The sequence below is a fragment of the Marmota flaviventris genome, chromosome 3 (assembly GCF_047511675.1).
Source record: "Marmota flaviventris isolate mMarFla1 chromosome 3, mMarFla1.hap1, whole genome shotgun sequence".
NCBI classification, from domain to species: domain Eukaryota; kingdom Metazoa; phylum Chordata; class Mammalia; order Rodentia; family Sciuridae; genus Marmota; species Marmota flaviventris.
In genome coordinates this window covers 170,116,548-170,139,029 of record NC_092500.1, presented here as the reverse complement: position 1 = coordinate 170,139,029, position 22,482 = coordinate 170,116,548, and the positions used below count along the sequence as shown (strand labels likewise).

The following is a 22,482-nucleotide window of genomic DNA, read 5'->3' as shown; positions in this document are numbered from 1 at the left end:
ACACAGACTGAAGGTAATTTCATGCAATATTTACAGTGTACTTGTGCTTTGACTGTGACCTGTCACATGATGTAAGGGGTCAAACTTTCCACTTGTAGCTTCAGGTTGGTACTCAAAAAGCTTCATATTTGAAAGCATTTTGGACTCTGATCTAGAATCAGTGGAGTTCATGAAAAATGACTTTTATATTCTTGGTAAGGCGGGTACAGAGTTGCTTGAAAGAAAGAGACAGCAAGGCAGGCTTGAGCATTAGGGAACACGAAGGTGTTGGATAGCCTTGATTCCAGGTTAGCTGGTCCTGCCTTTCTAATCTAACTATGTCCAAGGATTGCTCTAATGCTATGCAATTCTAAAATCCATTTCCTCTGTATAACTTTGTACACTTCACACAAAGCTGCCAGTTTTTGAAAAATTGTAAAGAAGAGATGCATGTGGTGTTTTTTTTATTACAAGATGTTAAATGTTGTCATCAAAATTTTTCTCTTTTGTAGAAAAGGCTCTGGATCTATCTAATGCCATGTTGTGATTGATGATTGTGTCTGGAACAATTTCATATGACTCTTTTGCAATACTAAATGTTTTTACAATAGTGGAGATATCCAACCAACTTAATAATGCAAAGTACTCTTGGGACCAATTAATCCTCAGTAACTCTTACTCTTAGCATTAATAAGTTTTTAATTGAAAAAAACTCTGCCTATTTGCGTAGAAATGCCTTTGCATTATTGTCAGAGATGATTCACATGGATGGATGGATGGATGGAAGTGTGGATGGATGGGTGGGTGGATGAATGGATGGATGGGTGGGTGGATACCTAGTTCTGGTTTCCTCAACAGCAGTGAGGTATAGTAGAAAGAATATAAACAAGGTTTCAAGAAATATGAGTACTAGCCCTGGTTCTGCCTCCAATGGTCTAGGCAACCTGGGACTTTTCAGATCATTTTTTGTCCACTTCTTCATCTGAAAATGAGAAGTAAGGGATTACTGAGGTCACTTTAGGCTCAAGGGTGTATGATCTTCCTGTTCTGTGACACTTCTCTTTGGAAAACAGTGATATGAGAAATTTGAGGCTCTAAACCCCATGTTCTGAGTGAGGAGACCCAATAGAGTCTGATCCAGATTCCTTACATACTATTACTGAGAATAATTTCCAACTTCCTTAAAATACTTTATGACAAGCTTAACAAGTGGAGAAAGACAGATCTGAGAAAATCAGCCAACATCGCTCCAACCAAAGGCTGCGTGGAGCCCCTGGGGGAGCAACGTTGAGCTGTTGGAAAACAAGCACTTATGGAACAAATTGTCCAGAAAGATAGAAACAGAGAAACACGCTGGCTGCCCTCGCTGATTTCAGACTCCAGCCTCATGGGACTGTGGCCAGGAGGCAGCCTAGAGAAACATGGGAGGGGCTCTACCCAGCCTCGGTGGGCTCCTGCTGGAGCGAGAGGGTGAGATTGTGCTGGGTGGAGCAAAATTGAGGTGCAGAATCTGGGCTTCGATTTTGCATTTGCCGTTCACAAGGGTGTTATCCTGAACGAGCCACCGGATCTCTCTAAGCCTCATGTGTAATCTGGGTATGTGAACAATGACCTCAGAGGATCACCTGAGATAGAAGACTTGCTGCCCCCGCCCACCACCTGGCACTAGGTAGACCTCATTAGTATGACCTTCTTTTCTTCTTCTGTCCAGTCAGGTGGATGGACTGTTGGGTTCCTTGTCCCCTGTACCTCTACTGAACTGCACGGTCTGGACTAAGAGGGTTCTTCTGTCCAGGACTCCCTGTCCTTACCTGTAAAACAGGGAGGGACGTCCAGGTGGTCATAGGCACTCCTCAGGCCTGACAGTGCTGTTGTGTGGCCTGATTCCTGTGGCACCAGCAGTGCACTGTTGTGGGCTGAATGGGCCGTGTGTCAGTCAGCTATTTCGTCACTATGACCAAAAGACCCAATAAGAACACTGTTAGAGGAGGCAAAGTTTATTTAGTGCCAAGGTTTCAGAGGTCTCAGTCCACAGATGGCTGACTCCATACCTCTGTGTGCGAGAGGAGGCAGAACATCAGGGCAGAAGCGCGTGCTGGAGGAAGGCAGCTCTGGATATGGTGATCAGGAAGCAGAGAGAGACTCCCTCACCACAGACAAAGTGTAAACCCCAAAGGCACATCTGTGTGACCCACCTCCTCCAGTCCCACCCCCACCTGTCCACAGTTACTGCCCAGTTCATCCCTATCCGGGGATTAATGCACTGACTGGTTTAAGGCTCCCATAACCCAATCCCTTCACCTCTGGACTTTCTTGCATTGTCTCACGCATGAGCTCTTGGGGACACCTCATACACAAAACATAACAGGCAGGGATAAGAGGCCCTGTTGGGAGGCATGGGAAAGGCAGAGCACGTTTGTTGGCTTGGGATTGAAAGATGCTGGATGGAGAGAGCTGTTCATGCCACAGATCCCAGCTCTGACAGAGTCTTCTGCATGAGGGTCTCTAGGGCCATGTGGTTCTCTCCCCTGTGCCTGACCTCACCCATCCGTTTGAGGGGTGGGAAGAAGGGATAGGGTATTTGAGCCAATGAAGCACAAAAAGTCTTTGTTCCACCACATTTAATTTAATTCTCTCCATAATTTGGATATCTTGCCTGCACATTCAAAATGCTAGGCTTCCCACAGCATCTATCTCTGAGAATGCTATAAAAATGAGCAGATCTGGGTGGGTCTGATATTCTATATACTTTAAAGTGTCCAGCGTAGTGCCTGGCAATCGGTAAGAGCTGAAGTAATGAAAGTGTTCCCTCCAGGAAATATCAGAAACCCATCATCACATAAACAGAAAGAATATCTCTGCAATAAGTGTTGAAAGAATCCCATGTTTGTTTCTTAACAAAGTTTAAAGTACTCGTTTATGTCTTCAAAATACATGCTTGGTCAGTTTGCTAGGTCAGTGATGCAATGGATTCCAGAAAAGAGTCTCTGTTTCATGACAAGCAGGTGCTCTGTGTGGGTAAAAAGCTGTGTATTAAGAAAGTCCAGTAAGTTGGTTTTTTTTTTCTTCTCCTTTTCCAATGGAATGAAAACTTCTGGAGATAATATAACCCTGTGCTCTAAAAGCGCAGCGCTCATGTCCGTCTTTCTTGACATTATTTCATTATAGGAGGAGGCTCTATTTTATTGCAAATCAATGGGGATTTATGCTTAAATGCAGAGGAGTGCCCGGGAAAGTCAGGGAGCTGCTACTGTGGGACAGGTTCCCTTTCTCTGGTGGACTCCACTTTCCATGTGGGTTTGAGAACACACTAAATGCGCCAGGAGAGATTTGAATTTCTTTACAGTTTTAGTGCTCAGTTAGAAGGTCATTGAGGGTCCCTTTCTAGAAACAGCTTCAAGAAAGCACCAACAGCTCCCAAGACAGTATAGAGAAGAGTCCCCAGAAGAGATTAAAAACATATGTGGTGCAAGCACACACTGTTAAGTTTACCTTCTTAAACATTTTACGTGGACAGTTCATTTGCGGTAAGTATATTTACATTGCTGTGTCCCACTAGAAGATCTGAAGTTTCTAAACTGTGAATAATCGGGTTTCTGCAAGTCATTGTCCAAGGGCAGGCCCAGCGATTTGAAGACATGCTTGGTCCTGGGAACACCAGATGATCTGGCTCCATGGGACTCAGAATGGTCACCTCCTGGGCTCTTGTGAGTTGGCTGCATCCATTAGCCTGATGGTATGACCATAGCTTGCAAATTGGCACCCACCTTTACTGTGCACCCCAACTTCTTTCCAGTCCAATAAGAGCCATCATTAGCCACTTATTTGGGGCGGAATTTTGACTCCCCAAAATTTATTTATTGAACTCCTAATTCTCAGTTGCACAGAATGTGATATATTTGGGGAGAAAGGGTCTTTGTTTTTGCCATACCAAGGATTGAACTCAGGGCCTTGCATATGATAGGCAAGTGCTCTACCACTAAGCTACATCCCCAGCCCTGGTGATAGGGTCTTTAAAAGGATGATTAGACTGAAATGAGGCCATTAAGATGAGCCTTAATCCAATGTGACTGATGTCCTTATAAAAAGAGGAAGTTTGAATATACAGAGAGATCCTGGGCACACATGTGCGCAGAGGGAACACCACATGAGGACACAGAGAAGGCCATCTTTGAGCCACTGAGCGGAGCCAAGAAGAAGCAAGTCTAACAATACCTTGATCTTGACATCTAGCCTTCAGCCCTGTGAGAACATAAATGTCTGCTGCTGAAACCACCCAGGCTGTGGTAACCTGTCATGGCGGCCCTAGCAGACTAGTACACCACTTATTTGGCATTTTAAAATATATACCCACGTGTAGGATGGTTTTAGACCTGCCTCTTCCTGAATAACTCATCTGAGGTGAATTCATTGTGCCACGGAGTACCCTGAGCAGTAATCTTGTGACAACTCCAGACCAGGACGTCACACCACTTGGTTTCTGTGATGTGGTTTTGGTCTCCCCAACCTCCACCCTGGGAAGCCACATGGAGGCCAGTGGGAAAGTTCTGGGGAAGTTGCATCAGACCTCCTGGCCCCGGAGCATCTAGGGCATATTCCTAATTATAAAATCTGACATAACTTCATTGAATTTTCATTCTCAGCTCTTCAGTGTGGGGACAGTAATGCCTACCTCCTGGGCGTCTGAGGGTTTCAGGGGATGAGGTGTACAGAGTATCTGAGGAGCAGAAGGGAGTTCCATTAGTGGGAGCTGACAGATGATGGATCCAGCACTCTCTTTCAGTCTGCTTATGTATGCAAAATACCGCATTTGTCCCCTTTAGTTGAAGTGGCCTCTTACCTTCAGCTAGGGACTTCACATCTGCTAAGGACATGTTGAATTTTGATTTTGTCATGTACAGTGTTACTCTTGCCAGCTTTGCAACTGCTGTTGGTCATCCATAGGCATAGTGACCCTGCAGAGCTGAGGAATGGCACAGGGTACACTGTCATTCAATAGTCCTCAAGTCTTCCTCTTTCTTACCTCTAATGCCAAGAGGCCACTGAGTCCTATCTATTTTATTTCTGTCCTGTCTTGTGTCCGTCCCCCTCTTCATCTTAATAGGCCTGGGCACAGTTCAGGGCCCTCTCTCTCAATGGGACCATGGCCGCCTCGCCCACTTTTCATTTTCAAGTTCTTATTCCTTTCCAGTACGTTCTTCACACCTCTGATGGAAGCATCTTATGAAAATGCAGAAAGCACCCCACCCTCGCAGACACCACGAAGGTCTTCTAACTGTGCTAGTAGTGTTCAACTTCTTTACGTCATCTCAAAGTTGGATCTTGCTTTTGCTTTTACCCAATGAACATTTTTAAACAAAATAATAGGTAAGCTGCATGTGGTGCATGCCTCTAATCCCTGCGGCTCAGGAAACCGAGGCAGGAGGATCTCGAGTTCAAAGCCAGCCTTAGCAAGTGAGGCGCTAAGCAACTCAGTGAGACCCTGTCTCTAAATAAAATACAACCTAGGGCTGGGGATGGGGCTCAGGGTGGAGTGCCCTTGAGTTCAATCCTGGTACCAAAAAACAAAAACAAACAAAAAACAAAAGCAAAACAATGGGTAGATTCTTTCTTTTGGTGGAAATTTCCCCAAATAAACTGCATGAATGAAAGAGTTTGTATTTTGAACTTCTCCATATTCATCATCTTCCGGATCCGTAGAGTGAGTTGGGTCCCCACATACACAGATCAAATGCCTTAATGAGCAGCCCAAGTTCACACTCTCTGTGGTTTCTTGGGACAATGGGGAATCAAGACGTCAAGAAGCCAAGAGCAAGGAAGACAGGCAGCAGCCGGCCAGGTTCTGTGGAGGGAGGAAGGAGGGCCTCTCGTCTCAGCCTGGGAAGTCTGTGGACTCAGAGCCTGAGCCAGGGTGATTGTGGTAGGGAGCTGTGGGAGGTACCTGAGCCAGGCAGCTGACTGTGAGGAGATGGCGAGGAGCAGAACGAGGGATCCGGGGATCGGGAAATTGGGAAGGAGGAAGGCAAGGCAAGCACGTGGCCTTGAGTTGGTCTCCGTTGAGTAAATGGGGCTCCCTTCCCTGCCAGCAAGGGAACCATTGCAAGAGCCTCCATGGTCTTCCAGGCAGTGCTTGTCCTCCAGCTCCTGCCTCCATTGGTCAGGGTTTCCCCAAGGGTCAAGGCCACGCATGTGTGAGTGTCAGTTCATTCCTGTGACTCTGGGAGGTCGTGCGCCATGTGCAGAAAGTAAGAGATGGCACTGTGGCTGGGCTGATGCTGCCAGGTTGCTCCTACGGGGACACGGTTGCCACAGCCACCGGCCGCAGATGGAGCAAGAGGTAGCTGAGAGGACCCCAGGCACAGCCCAAGACCTGCCAACACACCTCCTCCAGCCCACCCCTGTCTTTTTCTAGCAGGAGACAAAGCTACTTCTGAGATTCATGACACTGCATTTTCCCTCACTTAGGCATTTGGCAACTATTTACTGAGGCCTGAGGTCCTATGTCAGGCACTAGGTAATCTAGATAGAAAGCCCTATTGAATTGCATTTAGGAATTCGCAGAGAATCATTTGCTTTCCTATTGGGTGCACACATCTTCTGAAACCCTGGGTTTCTGGCCGTTGCTAGTCATGGTGTGAGACCTTAGAGCTGCCCACAAGGGAATCTGGGGATAATCTCTTCGGGAGGTTTTGATTTATAATTCATCTCAGATCCCACTTTCACAGTAATCAGCAGGAGGTTATCAGAGACTCTGTGTGCTGAGGCCACCAGTGGGGAACCTTGGTGCCAAGTCACAGAGTGTCCAGCCCCACCCCAGGGACGGTAATAAACACACTGGTGGAGTTTTCTTCCTTTGAAGTTCTGACAGGCCGTCCTCACATGGGTATCTGTGACTGCCAGCATGTGTCGGGCCTCCTTCAGTTCCTGCTCTATCTGTAGATGATGGCTGTCTGGTATGAGGCCAACCTACCACTCCAGTGAGGCAGATGCCCTCCTTCTTTGCTCATTTGTTGGACCTGAAATTGACCATCTTTTCTTGCTCACTTAGAGCCCCACCAGTTTCTGAATGGACAGAGGCCAGCACAGGTAGGACACTGAGCCGACGCAGACTACCTGTGGCCATCCAGGTGCCACTGCATCAAAGTGCATGGGCCAACTGTGCAAAGACATAGCCTGCCTGGCTTCTTTGCCAAAGGGGCTGCCGTAGCTCTGAGCTGTAGCAGAAGCTCCACACTCCGTCCTATTTCATGAGGGGCTGGTGGGGCCCAGGCAGGAAGGAGAATTTGACCTCTAGCTTGTAAATATTTACCCTGTGTATCCTGCTGAGCTAGAAACCAGGCATGTGGTAGTTAAAATAATAAAAATAGGTTCACCCCCAAATTACTGATCTGCTGCCTTTCTCCTGGGTCCTAATGACTGTAGACGCTGCTGCTGAGCATGAGCCACCCACTGAGACCATCATTCTCTTCTCTTAGTAAGCCTCCTCTTATCATTTCTCCATCACCACTGAGCAGCCTGGTTTGGGGTGCTGTGGCTTCTTCTACTTTAATGACACTAGTGTCCTCCTCAGGCCTGTGTTTGATGCCAAGGAAACTTCTAAGCCCTGGATATTGCATTGGTTTCCTGGGGGCTGTCACCAATAACTAAACACTCCAATGGGTCACATGGTTCTGCCTGAACAAAAGGTGGTTCTCCAAGATGTCGACAGACTGGCAGAAAGATCTTCCCCCTCCTTCTGTCAGGAGACTTCCATGAGATGCCCACTGGGCCCTGGTCAGCTTCATCAGGGCTTGCAGAGAAGCCATGGGGCGGGGTTCTGTAGCCTCTAGTGAACTGGACATTTCTCCATTTTACAGAAGAACAGATTGACTGAGGCCAGGAGGTGTGAGTGACCCACCTAAGGCACACCTCCTGGCCTTGCTCCTGGGGCTCACACCACTGCCCTCCTCTGGAAATTTCACTAAGGAATCGCTAATACAAGGAAAGCTTCCAGAGAAGATGAATCCATGACCCCACCACAGCCAGGTGACCTCAGGAATCCTCTGCTGAAGAATCCACCTCAGGCCAGGATTCCATTCTACAATCAGTGTGTTTGCACCGTGTCCACCCACACTGGGGACACATACTGTGCAGGCTGGTGGAGAGCAGACAGCCTGCTCTCTACCTGCCAGTCCTGCTCAGGATGCCCCAGAGCTCAGAGGCCCGTGGCAGCACATCACAAGTGGGGAAGAGGCTCTGAGTTGGGCCCATTCTGGTTCTGAACTGGCACTGTGAGTGGCTAAGAAGAGCAGAGCCAGCTCCCCTGGTGGAAACCAGAGCTCCCTGGGTGGACTTGGGCCACCTTTGCCTAGAGAACAGCCCATGAGGTGGGCAACTCCCTTCCCTCCTGCTGTGCCCCAGCCCCCACCTGCCCCTCCCTCCCCCTCAGGAGGTCCCTGGGCCACCTGGTCCTCTGAGCCCTTGGAGGCCCCAGGCCCTGCCCAGCAGCCAGCTCCTCTCAGCACCAGCAGCCCTGGGTCCTCCTCCTTGTCCAGGAGCCTGCACTCAGCCTGTCCATATGGGCACAGCTGAGGATCAGTGCCCCTGCCCAGAGAGCCCCTGAGGGTCCTCCATTGTTGGCTGTACATTCCACAGCCAATATTAACATCAACTCAAACAAAAGAAAGGAAACTTCTCCAACAGCCCACAACCTCCAACAGAGCACACTGGTTTTCTTTCCATTTTCTCTCTCCAGCTCCATCCATTTGCAGGCCCAGGCTTTGCAGTTTGATTCTGTCATGTCTCCCCATCTAATGTTATTATTTCACAAGTGTTTTCCACCCTTCTCCCTGCCTTTTGTGTAATTATGATTTTGATGACTGCATCAGAGTTTCTCAAGGGAGCTCTGAGAAAAGACAATTCTTCCTCAGACTTCACTCCGCAGTCAATTCAGAAGACTCACGTGACCGTGGGCGGCAGTGGGGCTCCTCCACACACAGACCAAACAACTGTCAGTTCTGCAGTGGGCAGCAGTGGTGTGCTCACTACTTCAATTCTGACCCCATCAGCCTGGAGCCCGAGACCACACAGGTGGAGGGCTCAGTCCTCCAGAAAGACCCTACATTCTTTGTCAGCCTCAGGGCCTAGTGGGTTTCACTGTTTCTAACTCATCAGCAGTAAGTTAGGGTTCCCATGAACCCCCACCTTTGGTGCAAAGAATTTGCTGGAGTCATTCATAAAACCAGAGAAATACTAAGTTTGCTGGTTTATTATGTGGAATATAACCAAGGTAGAGATGAGGGATGCTCAAGGTGACAAAGGTGGCAGGTGGCTCAGAGCTCACAGGCCTTCGGGTACATTCCCCTTGGAGCCTCCATGTATTCAGCTCTCCAGAGGTAACCCGAATCTGGTCTTTTGGGGTTCTTAGGAAAGCTTCATTATGTAGGCATGATCAATAAGTCGTTGACCATTGATGATCAACTTAACCTCCAGTTGATCACCAAGGGGGAGTTTGGGGACTGGGCCTCAAAGTCCCAAACCTCTAATCCTGGCTTGGTCTTTCCAGTGACCAAGCCCTGCTCCTGAAGCAATCTAGGGGCTGCCAGCACCAGTCATCTTAGTAGCACACAAGAAGATGTTTATCACCTTGGAAACTGCAAGGATTTCTCAGTTCAATGCCAGGAAACAGGGTGAAGATCAAATACGTATTTCACAATACCACAGGGACACATTGTAATTTACCCATTCTTTTTGCTGGTGAATCTCTTTTCAACCATGGTAAATAAATGCACAAAGCTTTCCCCATCTTTTGAAAATTTTCCTAACAATAAATTCCCAGAAGTTGGATTAGTAGGTCAAAAGGTGTGGACATTTTTATGGCTCTTAAAAATTCCAGCCAAATTGCTTCTCCAAAGTTACACTAATTTATATTTACGTTATGGATTTTTAGATGTTTCCCACACTCAGGAATCTGCCTGTTCTGACCACTTCTCACCACCTACCCTCTTGGAAGGGTGGAATACATCTGCTGATGGAAGGATTGTTCTCTGTACCCGCAGTGGGCAGCAGAAACCCATGCTCCTATGGCTCCAGCTAACTGGGGATGCTAAAGGACCCTGTTGTGACTGAAAGTTTGTGCCCTACCCCCGCCCATGCAAATTCAAATGTTGAAGCCCTAACCCTTAATGCGATATATTTGGAGTCTGAGCCTTTAAGGAAATATTTAAGGTTAAATGAAATAATAAAGGTGGCCCAGTCCCATAGGACCAGTGTCCTTACAAAAAAAAATGGAAGAGACATCAAGAGAAAAGGCCATGTGAGGACACAACAAGATGATGTCCTTCTGTAAGCCAAGAGGAGAGGCCTCAGAGAAACCAACCCTGGTGGCACCCTTGATCTTGGATGTCCAGACACCAGTTTAGGCTGCCCATTCTGGGGTCTTCTGTTACGCAGCTAGAGCTGACTTCTACAGTCCTGCAGGATCCTCCTAGTCACGGCCGAAGTCTGGGCCCCAGAGTGACACTGGCTAGTTTTCCAGCTTCATAATTTGCAAGGCCCAATATACAACAAAAATGCTAGGTTCTTTCTCCAAAAAGCATTAGAAAGCTGTCCTGTGCTGCCGTGCTCTCTTGACTGTCACAGTGGTTTTATTTGCTGTTTGTGTTGGGCATCCACAAAAACAGGGACTTGTGAGCCAGTGCAGACCCTCGTGGGACCTGGGCCCCCACCTGTGCCTCCTCATGTGACTGTCTCCAGTGGAGGCAGAGTGGAGGGAGCAGGTGAAGATGGGAAGGCAAGACCCATTCCCAAGGGTGAGGGGTCGGGGGTCTGCTCATGAGCTGAGGATCCATCATCCCCTGGGAAAACACAAATTCAAAGATCAATTTATGACCAGTTCTGGGAGAGGGACTGGACGCACACCAGGAGTGCTAGCCTGGGTTTTCTCCTATCTCTTGGGTCAGGAGGGTCCTAATTGAAATGTTCATCATGTTAGGTGCCAGAGTTCTACTGATAACCATTTTGTTACAAAGTCTGAAAGAATATTATGTTCTGCATTTAAATGAATTTTCCGTTCAGGTCTCAGGGATCCAGGCCTCAAGTAACTCAACCCAGTTTTGCAGATCACCTGAAAGCAGGTCCCCTTTCATTCCTTGACCCTCCTATTGACAGGCTGGCTTTGCAGATGCATTTCAGCCCCTGGTCCTTAATAAATGCTCTGTGAATTCTGATACCCTCCTTTCTTCCTTCTGTGTCACGGGCCTGAAGATGAAGCAGGACTTGCCCTGGGGCCTTGGAAGATGTGTGGACTTGGAGCCACTTCTACTGGTGGGATGGCCTTGAATGGGTGACCAAATCACCCTAGTTTGGGTTTTTGTCTGTAAAATGGTGACACTATCTGCCCCAGGGGTGGGAGGCCCACTGGAGATCACAGGGCGTTTGGCAGTGTGCACTTGAGCAGCGCTCCCCAAGAAAAGAAGGGGAGATCTGATGCTGTTGTGAGCAAGGGAGGAAGGCCGTGGGCAGCAGGGACTGCGGAGCCCAGTAGCTGAGCTGCCCCTGCTATTCGGGAGCTGCTTCCTGTGCTAATAGGCATGATGATTTCTACTTCCTGAGGTTGTTAGGAAGGATAAAGGAAGCAACTTCTTTTAAGAAATAGGGACTCAGTTTGGCATACAGTAGATGCTTAATAGAATGTCCTTTCCTGCTTTCGCTGCTGGAGTTCAGCATACACGTGACTGACTCCCTCTGCCGCAGGTTCAAAGGACAGAGCACTAGAATATGGGACAGATGGCCTAAATCCGTCCTTATTTTACGCTTCAGGCAACCTCTTATTGTTGTGGGCCTCCATTTTCTGGTCCTTAAATGAGATTTTGAATCTTCTCCCTCCCTATTTTCCGAGAGTAGTTAGGTTGGAATTAAATGGATGTGGAGTTCTATACAGTGACCCAGGGTTGTTAACACCAGTGCCCAAGGTTAAGTCACTAAACATCAGAGGGAAAGCTTGGCCTTCTTCCCACCCCAGACAGACGTGCCTAGCTGGAATGATAGGTGTGCCTGGTGTGTTTGGGGAAAACAGCGGGCTGGTCAGCTCACATCTGGAGCCCCCTGACTTAGCCTGAAGATGACTTTTTATGAACACGAAGGACAATTGTGAAGAGGGGGCAGACAGAGGGTTGGGGTGTGGACAGCAAAGCGAGGCAGAGCCAGCAAGAAGACTGCAGGAGACATGCATGCGCAAGCCTCCTAGCCCAGCAGAGGCCTGAGGTAGTCATTCAGACACTGATCATATATCATTAGGATCCAGCAATCAAAACTGAGCCAGAAACTGAAATTGAATCTCTATGTGATTCCTACCAAGCAGCCAGAGTCCAGCCTGGGCATATGAGCGGGGAGCTCACTACCTTCAAAACACGTTCCACATATGAGTCTCTGACTGGTACCAAGGTCTTCTCTACTCTCCATGTTTTCAGGAGTATGGCAAAGACATTCAGGCTGGGGATTCTGGAACTGAACTTCCAGGACCCTAAGTCAGTCTCCCCTGTCTCTCCTAGCCATGTGGCTTAGTGAGTTACTTAAGCTCTGCATGCTTCAATGTCCTTGTTTGGAATAGAGGATGCTAAACATACTCGGGGGCTTCATACCTATCTCCCAGGGTAGTTTGGAGAGGTAGTGTGCTAATGTGGAAAGCCCTGAGAACAGTGCTTGGCATACAGTAAATGATCCGGAAATGCCAGCTATTATTGTAGTCGATGATTGATTTTCCTGTTTGTGAAAGTATAAAAGTTGAAGAATATTTAAAACACATTAAAAGTAGATACACCAGGCACAGAGATAAATGAACTGTTTGCATAAACACGAATTAAAAGAGTCACACTCAAGTAAGAATTGTTCTCTGTTGAGGACAGCAAACATCTGGAAGGAATTACGGGGGGAAGAGGGTGGGTGGTGGTGGAGTGTGAGCAGAGAACACTCGGTGACTGTTGGAAGGAGATAATTCACTCTGGAGTGTGAGGCCAGGCCAGGCTTAGACAGCACGAGCAGATGCCCAAAGGGTATTCACCTCCTAGATGATGTTCCCATTAGCCTTGGCTCCTAAACTGTGTGCATCATTCCTAGGAGGGAAGGCATCGCCTTGACAAGATCACTTCTGAAATTCAATTCGTACTAACAACAAGGTCCCATTTTATATCTATGAAATGAACAATTTGAAAATTGTAATACACTGTGCAATGAAGTTGACACAATTAAAAGTCTAAAATATATATATCAATTCATATAATTTGGGGAAGTCATTTAGCTGTGATTTTTAAGTCATAAAAATATCCATGCCTTTTGACCAATTTCTGGGGATTTATTGCTAGGAAAATTTTTTTTAAAAAAAAGAGAAAACATTTTAGCATTTATTTACCATGATTGAAAAAAAAAAAAAAAAAGATTACCCAGAAATAAAATGGGCAAATTACAGTGTGTTCCCTTCAGGGACTCTTATGCAAAATCATAATTACACAAAAGACAGAGAGAAGAGTGGAAAACACTTGTGAAATAATTATAACATTAGGTGGGGAAAAAAACACCCAGAATCAAACTGAAAAGCCTGAGCCTGCAAATGGATGGAGCTAGAGAAAGAAAACCAGTGTGCTCTGCTGGAGGTTGTGGGCTGTTGGAGAAGTTTCCTTTCTTTTGTTTGAGTTGATGTTAATATTGGCTGTGGAATGTACAGCCAACAATGGAGGACCCTCAGGGGCTCTCTGGGCAGGGGCACTGATCCTCAGCTGTGCCCATATGGACAGGTTGAGTGCAGGCTCCTGGACAGGGAGGAGGACCCAGGGCTGCTGGTGCTGAGAGGAGCTGGCTGCTGGGCAGGGCCTGGGGCCTCCAAGGGCTCAGAGGACCAGGTGGCCCAGGGACCTCCTGAGGGGGAGGGAGGGGCAGGTGGGGGCTGGGGCACAGCAGGAGGGAAGGGAGTTGCCCACCTCATGGGCTGTTCTCTAGGCAAAGGTGGCCCAAGTCCACCCAGGGAGCTCTGGTTTCCACCAGGGGAGCTGGCTCTGCTCCTCTTAGCCACTCACAGTGCCAGTTCAGAACCAGAATGGGCCCAACTCAGAGCCTCTTCCCCACTTGTGATGTGCTGCCACGGGCCTCTGAGCGCTGGGGCATCCTGAGCAGGACTGGCAGGTAGAGAGCAGGCTGTCTGCTCTCCACCAGCCTGCACAGTATGTGTCCCCAGTGTGGGTGGACACGGTGCAAACACACTGATTGTAGAATGGAATCCTGGCCTGAGGTGGATTCTTCAGCAGAGGATTCCTGAGGTCACCTGGCTGTGGTGGGGTCATGGATTCATCTTCTCTGGAAGCTTTCCTTGAATTGGCGATTCCTTAGTGAAACTTCCAGAGGAGGGCAGTGGTGTGAGCCCCAGGAGCAAGGCCAGGAGGTGTGCCTTAGGTGGGTCACTCACACCTCCTGGCCTCAGTCAATCTGTTCTTCTGTAAAATGGAGAAATGTCCAGTTCACTAGAGGCTACAGAACCCCGCCCCATGGCTTCTCTGCAAGCCCTGATGAAGCTGACCAGGGCCCAGTGGGCATCTCATGGAAGTCTCCTGACAGAAGGAGAGGGAAGATCTTTCTGCCAGTCTGTCTACATCTTGGAGAACCACCTCTTGATCGAGAAGCACCTTCTAGGGGATGCCAACAAACTAATCTGTGTATAGAAGAGGGCAGCTCGGATGTTTGGAGGCTAGAACTAGACTTGAAAGAATAAAGGAACTACAGACTTTAAACCAGAAAAGTTACCACGTAGCAAGGATACAAGTATCTTTGAAATCCTAAAGCGCTGTCTGGTGAGAAAATTAAAAATTTTCCCCAGTCCTATACTCCACCAAAGAGCAGGATCAGTGGATAGTAACTCCAGGGAGGCAAAAAAATCAAGTCTGAACAGAATGCAAAATGTTCTAAGAGAACTAGCTGAAAGTCAAGAGATGAGTATAAGCAAAGGTTGGGTGACCACTTGGCTCTCTGACCTTCTTGGGTGAAAGTGCTGGGCTGGGGGGAATTTGAGACAGACTCCAACTTCTCCAGCCTTCTGCACCTCTGAACTTAATCTGAGGTGACATACCTCCTCCAGGGTGGCCACCACACAGTGTGCTTCCAGAAGCATCACTGAAGGATTGCAGTAGCAGATGTGCACATGGTCCAAGAAACCTTGCACCTATCCCTTCCCAGTGTGAAGTTCTGGAAGGGAACTTACTTTGAACTTTCTCATTGTTTGAACAAGATTTGTATCAAGTTCAGGGTTCTCTCATTTCCAAGATTTACAAGGCAGAATTCTCCTTGTGCCTCATCTTCTCCCACCTCCTACTCTGTCCCTCCCCTGCTCCTGGTTTCCTTTTCCTCCCGTGCAGAGCAGAGCGGGGAGACAAGCATATCTAGACACCCCAGGCAGCAGCACACCTGGCTCAGTGCAGTCCATGAACCCCCAAGAGACACAGAGATGCCAGAGTCTAGCAATAAGGTCCCTTCTCTCGTATCACCAAAGAGCTGTTTATAACCAAGAAAAGGGACCCCAAGGAAAGGATGAGGAGTCCCCAGGATGGCTTGTTTGCCAACAAGAGGAAGAGGACACCTAGAGGAAGGACGGAGGAGGCAGAGAGGGACAGTATAGAGATCGAAGAGCAGGTTTCCCTGGCCCAGAGGGGCCATTGCTGCAGCAGGAGGAAATGGGACCTTGAACTAAGGAGGCCATAAAATAAACACTGTCCCTGTTGTCAGATGATGTTCCTTTAGGCAGTTCGGGAGGTGACTTGGGGGAAAGCCCAGGCTCCAGAGAGACCCTCTGGGTTAGGATTTGCTTTATTTCCGTGCACAGCCTTCACTGGTCTCACAGTGAAAGAGATAAGTGCACTGGCTCGGTCCACTTTAGGCTGCTGCCTTAGCGTGGGTACTTTACAAACAACAGAAATGTGGTGCTCACAGACCTGGAAGCTGGGAAATACAAGGTCAGGGCACCAGTAGATTCAGGGTCTGGTGAGGCCCTGTTTCACCAGGTGTCATAGATGACACCTCCCGTGTGTCCCTACATGGCAGAAACAGCAAACAGTTCCCTTGCACCTCTTTTACAAGGTCATAATCTCTTTCCTGAGGGCTCTGACTGCAGGGTTTAGCTGCCTGCTCAAGACCCCACCTCTTAATATTATCACTTTGGCAATTAAGTGATTTGGGGGCGGGGCAGGGTGGGGATCACACCTTTGGAGATTTCTGCCTCCTAAAGTTAAGGGGATCACAACGCCCAATATTAAATGGAACTGCACAAAACTGCTCTTACACAACCACTTTTCAATGCACAACAGCAGTTTCTTATGGGTCTTCTTGACGCAGGATGTTTAGCTCAGCGGGGCAGTTCACCTGCACCTCTAAGCTACTCAAGATCCTTTAAAGTTTCAGAGCCCAGGTCACGTCCCAGACCAATTAAATCGCCATCTCTGCAGTTGGGACACCTAGCTAGGTGATTCTAAGGTGTGAGCTCGTTTGGGATCATTGAGCTTCGTTAGCCCAGCGCTCCGCTTTTCCGTCTCCTGTCTCTTACTGAGCATCTACGGTGGCATGCCAGGCTTGCCTCCTGTCGCCTGAACCCTCTTCCCCAGCAGCGCTCACCTCTCCTCTCCTCCTCCGCAGTGTCCAGGCCCCGCAGCTCCCCGGACGACCTGAAGGCGCTGACTCGCAATGTGAACCGGCTGAATGAGACCTTCCGGGACTTGCAGTTGCGGCTGCTGCAGGCTCCGCTGCAGGCGGACCTGACGGAGCAGGTGTGGAAGGTGCAGGACGCGCTGCAGAACCACTCGGACTCGCTGCTGGCGCTGGCGGGCGCGGTGCAGAGGCTGGAGGGCGCGCTGTGGGGCCTGCACGCGCAGGCGGCTCAGACGGAGCAGGCGGTGGCCCTGCTGCGGGACCGCACGGGCCAGCAGAGCGACGCGGCGCAGCTGGAGCTGTACCAGCTGCAGGTGGAGAGCAACCGCAGCCAGCTGCTGCTGCGGCGCCACGCGGGCCTGCTGGACGGACTGGCCCGAAGGGTGGGCGTCCTGGGCGAAGAGCTGGCCGACATGGGCGGCGCGGTGCGTGGCCTCAATCACAGCCTGTCCTATGACGTGGCCCTCCACCACACGCGGCTGCAGGACCTGCAGGTCCTGGTGAGCAACGCCAGCGAGGACACGCGCCGCATGCGGCTGGTGCACATGGACCTGGAGCTGCAGCTCAAACAGGAGCTGGCCACGCTCAACGCGGTGACCGAGGACCTGCGCCTCAAGGACTGGGAGCACTCCATCGCGCTGAGAAACATCTCCCTCGCCAAAGGTACCCTCTGACCCCCACCCCCAGCCCACAGAGCCTCCTGGGGTCCCCCCCTCAGGCCTCCCTCCTGCACGTCGCTCCCCAAGGGCCCCCAGTGCATTCCTCAGTCCAAGCTCAACTCCTTCTTTTAAGTCTTGCCCTGTGAGACTCTGGAATTTTCTGTGGGAATGATCTAACCATGCCTACTTCCAAGGCCTTGCCCAGGTCTCTCCCCTGGGTAAACCTACCTAGGACAGAGTGGACTCAGCCTCTACATCTGTAGGCAGGAGAATGGCCAAGGGGGACTAACCTGGGTCTGGGTAGCTAGAGCTTGGACCCGCTGGCTGTGTAGCTCCAGGTCTCGGGGCTGCCTGAAGAAGAAGATCTGGCTGCAACCTCAGGTTCACATAGGGCAATGGTGAAGTTGCAAGGAGTGGAAAATTTCAAACTAAGCCTTCTAGGCGGTTAGAAGGTGTATTCGTACAGGTGAAAACATATTTCATTTGACCATTAATTAGTTTCATTTGTAACTCAAATGCAACAGCAAAAATGTGTAGGGCCTCCATTAACCTCCTGCTCTGGGACCCAGAGCCCAGGGTCCCGACTTCCCACTCTTCACTTCTGGCTAATCAGCCCCTCCCCAACCCTTCCTTCCCCAATTCCTTCCTAAAGCACATGCTGTCAGAGGTGCCTTTCATGCCATGTTGCCCAGTGCTCACACCCCACAGCTCCCCAAGGGCTGAAAGAGTCATTAGACTCCCCTTAGCCTGCCAGTCAGCACCAACAATGCCATACTGATTACCTACTGTTGGTTGGGTACTGCACCCAGTGTATCTCATCCGGCATCTTTCAAACCAGCACCTGTCTGAAGAAGCATCATGGTCCCCATTGGATTGCTGAGGGAAGCTTAAATAGCTAGTCTGGGTTATAGGACAGGGAGGGAGAGGATGGAGTGGGATTTGAACCTGGCCATTCTGATTCTGGCACCAATGTGTTCTTTGTCACATTCCCCTCTGTCCTGCCTGCCTTCCACCTCCATATGGGGAGCACAAACAGCTATCTGCAGGCACCCAGGCACCTCCTCCAAGGACTGCTCATGAGCTCTCCCCTGTCTCTGAGCTTCCACACTCAGAACAGCGAGTTTTATCTTGGAGCCTTCCATTTGTAAAGTCCTTTGCTCTCTTGTGCATTTTTAAATTTTGAAGTGACAAGACAAACTGTGAGGCTGGTTTCAGGCAGGTGTCTTGATGAAGGAGGGGTAGGATTTTGGCTCAAAACAACCAAGGCTCAGGCAGAAGTGCCTGATTACTCAGGGCCACGTGGCTGGTAATGATCCAAACTAGGATTTTTTTTTTTTTTATTTCAACAGCTTTAATAAGATATAATTTGCATGCCACAGAATTCACTCCTTGTAAATAAGTGTGCAATTCAATGTCCAAGAGTTTTAGTCCCAGCACCCAGAGTGCATTCTGCTGCCCTCAGTCCGTCGGTATGCTTCTGTGTCCCCATCCCTAACATTGCATACACAGAAGTGGGGCTCAGTGAACACTCAACAACCATTGGATCTCGAGGCCAGGCAATCAGAGGCTCCCCTGCTCCATCTGTCATCTGTTCCTGATCACTTTGAGCTCAGGGTCAAAGGAAGGTAAGCTATAGAATTTCTTCTTTCAAATTCATGCCCCTGCTTTTCTGATCTTCTCTGTTTCTTGACCTCCCCTTTCTGTAGAAGTCCACGTAGGCACCTCCTAATAACAGTAGCCACACTGCATTATGACCTGTGATGAACGAGGCACTTTACAGACGTTCATTTCCCTAATAGATGCTCAAGATCGCTAAGTCTCACATCCTGGGAGAAGTCTTACCTTTCTCCCTCTGTAGATAAGAAACCCGAATAACATTCCCACTGCTTCTTATGCAGTTGGCAAGTGGCAAAGTCAAGGTCTAAACATGGGTCTGTGGGGCTCAGAAACCCATCCTGCTCCACAGCGGCAGGCAGCAATGGCGGCTGGAGTGCTGAGGCCACTCTCTGGGGCTTCTTTTACAGTGTCACTCAGAAGAGCTTCACCCTGTGACCTAGACACTCCTGAGCCACCACCTCGGTGATTAGGGCTCAACACATGGATTGGGGAGGGGGCACACGACATTCAGGCCACAGCCCTGGGGTGCCTGGCTCTTCACCACTGGACACCACTGGGCCCCTCCAGCTCTCAGTGTCACCCTTCCTCTGCTGTGTCCACCCTTTCCCATGTCCCTCTCACTGTTGCCAGGTACCCAGTCGTTGTTTTTAGAAAGTCCTGTATTTGGTTCATCTGGTGTAATTGTCTTTCACGCTGGCTTTGGATGGTGGATGCTGTACCACCTAAGCTCCCAGGCATTTCCTACTTCTGTCTGGAGTGACCTCAGTTCCTCCTAAAGGTCTTTAAACACACATACAAACACTCACACACACATGTGTACACGAACCCTACACATGCACCTATACACATGTACGTGTGACACATGGACACACACGTGCACGCCCACAGGTGTACTCACAGTGACACACATGTGCGCACGCATGCCATACCTATGCCTGCCTTTTGCCCTTTTCTGGCTCAGATTCCACAAGTGACTCAGATATGTGCATTTTCAAATATGAGCTTAATTACATTATTCTTGAGTTCGGCTCAAATGTTTTTCATTCTCTCTCTTTGTTATGCGGTTTTCTATGAGTTTGGTCTGCAGTTTGTCTTTTGCAGATATTCACAACGGGGCTTTATGTTTTCTGCTTTGCTTTGGCAGCATTGATGAGGTCTGTTGAAATCTGGGTGTGGATTTCAAAGAATTAGAGAATTTAAGATTATCTGAGAGAGGAGGCATCAAGTAGGGAGAAAGATAACCAGAGGGGGAGCCACACAGGGAGGGGAGGACTGGGCACTGCCTGGAGGCAGACTTCCCAGGCTCCTTCAGATGGTTATTTGCTAGAATCAAAGTTTTCTAAAATCACAGTGGAAACAGATCTCAGAAATGATCCAGTCCTGTTTTACAGTGGAGGACTCTAAGGCCCCTTTGAGGAAAAATCATTTGCCCAAGTCAAATGCCAAGCCTGTGGCCCAGTTATGGCTAAAAATTACATCTCTTGATTCACAAAAACAAGATTTTTAAGCAGAAATATCTGGGAGCTTCTTTTTCAAGAAAAAAATGCCATCTAGGAGAACAGAGAGTCCAACCGAACACACATTTTTAAGGGGATGTGGAATGGAATCCAGGCTCTGAGGCCGGGACTTGGGCCTCTAGTTAATAGGGATCTGTTGGAGGGGTTGGCATCCCTGTGAACAGCGCCACGTGTGAACTAGTGGTCCCACTCCATGGAGGCTCAGATGTGTGGACGGGGAGGAGATCCCCGGGCAGGGTGTGTGGCCCTGCCGCATCTGACTCTGCTGCCGTGGGGTGGAGGGCACGCTGTGGAAATGACACCTGCTTTGCCCCTGAGACTCAGAAGACCACTGCCAGGGCGGTCCCTGCACCTTTCAGAGCTCAAGTCTCCCTGGCTCTGAATAGGACTGGTGGACCCTGTGCTGTAGAGAGATGCCTGAGTGACGAGGGCACGGGAACAAAGTGCACAGGGACAGGTGCTCCAGCTCCAGGGCTGGTGACTCCGGGAGCCCAGGGCAGAGCCCTCAGTGGGAAGGCTCCACCCTCCATCAGGGTGGGGTCAGTGAGGATCTGGGGTCGGTGTCCATCACTGTACTGCGGCTTCAGCCCAGGTCGTCTTTGTTCTGGGCAGGTCGTTCCCCCAATTCCAGCATTCACAGGTCCCCCCCCCACAGGACCCAGGGAGTGGAGGAGGGTTTGCTTCCTTCTCTGTTGCCTGGCCCCCAGGACAACCCTGGTGCGTCTCCCGAAGGCTCAGTCCCTGGTCCTCATCTGGTGGGAAGATGCACTTAGGGAGCATCTCCCGACAGCCAGGCAGGGCAGGACTGCAGAGGGACGTGTGGGCAGGCTGGTGGATAGGCCCTGAGCAGGGCGGGGTCCTCCTCCCTGCCCAGCCTCCTCCTCACTGTGGCCTGCTTGGCTGATGGAGAGGATACGGAGAGGATATGACACGGGACAGCGTAAGCATTGAGAAGTGACAGAGCTCACATGGACACCACAGGGAGCAACTGATCCGCCAGGGCTTCCTACTGCCCAGAAGGACTGTCATTCTTAGAATCCCAACCAGGGCTGCGTGAGGCACGAAGCCACAGAGAGAGGGAGCCCCGATGTACACATCACCTGTCCATGTTGGGGACCACAGTCTGAGGGGGGTGACTGTACGGGGGGAAGGCAGGGGCTCATGGACACTCCAACAAGGGCACTGCACAGCCATCTCCCTGCCCAAGGAGCCTGAGGAGTCAGAGCTGTGGGCATGAAGGTGACCTCAGGGCTCAAGGGGAAGGAACTCTGAGAAAGGAAAGGATTTAGCCAACGTCTGGGGACATCATGAGGAGCAGAGTTTGCTGAGGAGGAGGGGAGTGTGTGTTTGAAACATCCCCCACCAGCCTGCCCAGAAGATTCAGATGCCAGCCTTGTGCGGGGTCTCCCACGGGCTGTGGCCCGGTGCTGCCAGGGGCTTCCACGGCCTCTGAGTGCACTTGGCTGTTTTCAGGATTTGGAGAGATGAATCAGGCAGCAGTGTACACAGCGGGCTGGAGGCGGGGGGAGCAGAGACCAGGGAGACTTTAAAGAGGCAGGAGAGAAGCCAAGGACCCATGTAGGAGGTAGAGACTTGGGGCCCTCCTCCAGGACAAGCCTGAATGATCCTGGAGGAGGGGACTGAGGGGACAAAGGAAGAGGACTGAAAGCAGGCCCCCGGTTCCTGAAAAGAGCAGATCCTGGGAATGCACTGCTAGACAGCAGCTGCGGTCCAAAGAGCTCAGGGTACCAGAGGACCAAGCCCCAAGAGGCTCTGGCCAACCTCTAGGCTCTTCTGAGTCAGGCTGGCCAGTGTGGCCTGAGGATGGGACCAGATATGGAAATGAGTGCCCACCTTCACTGACCAGCTTCTTCCAGGTCACCTCTGCCAAGGCCCTCACTAGCCCTACCTGTGTTTCCATCCGTGTCCATCTACCCTCCTGTTTGGGCAGTTTGGGATCTACCTCCCCTGGGTGAGCTGCCCAAGGCTGTCAGGGTGATCTCAGGGGCACCTCAGAATAGCACGACGCAGTGATCTTATAACAGAAGCAC

The 22,482-nt window shown here is 49.9% G+C and overlaps 1 protein-coding gene across 2 annotated transcripts in view; it reads left to right on the top strand.

The window, feature by feature from the left end:
- The window catches only part of Scara5 (scavenger receptor class A member 5), a 105,453-nt gene that overhangs the window by 46,379 nt on the left and 36,592 nt on the right, over positions 1–22,482 (top strand). For both annotated transcript variants that reach the window (XM_027927091.3, XM_071610607.1), the window contains one exon: positions 16,627–17,301. In XM_027927091.3, coding sequence (XP_027782892.1) covers positions 16,627–17,301 — 675 coding nt within the window. The remainder of the gene's footprint in view (positions 1–16,626; positions 17,302–22,482) is intronic.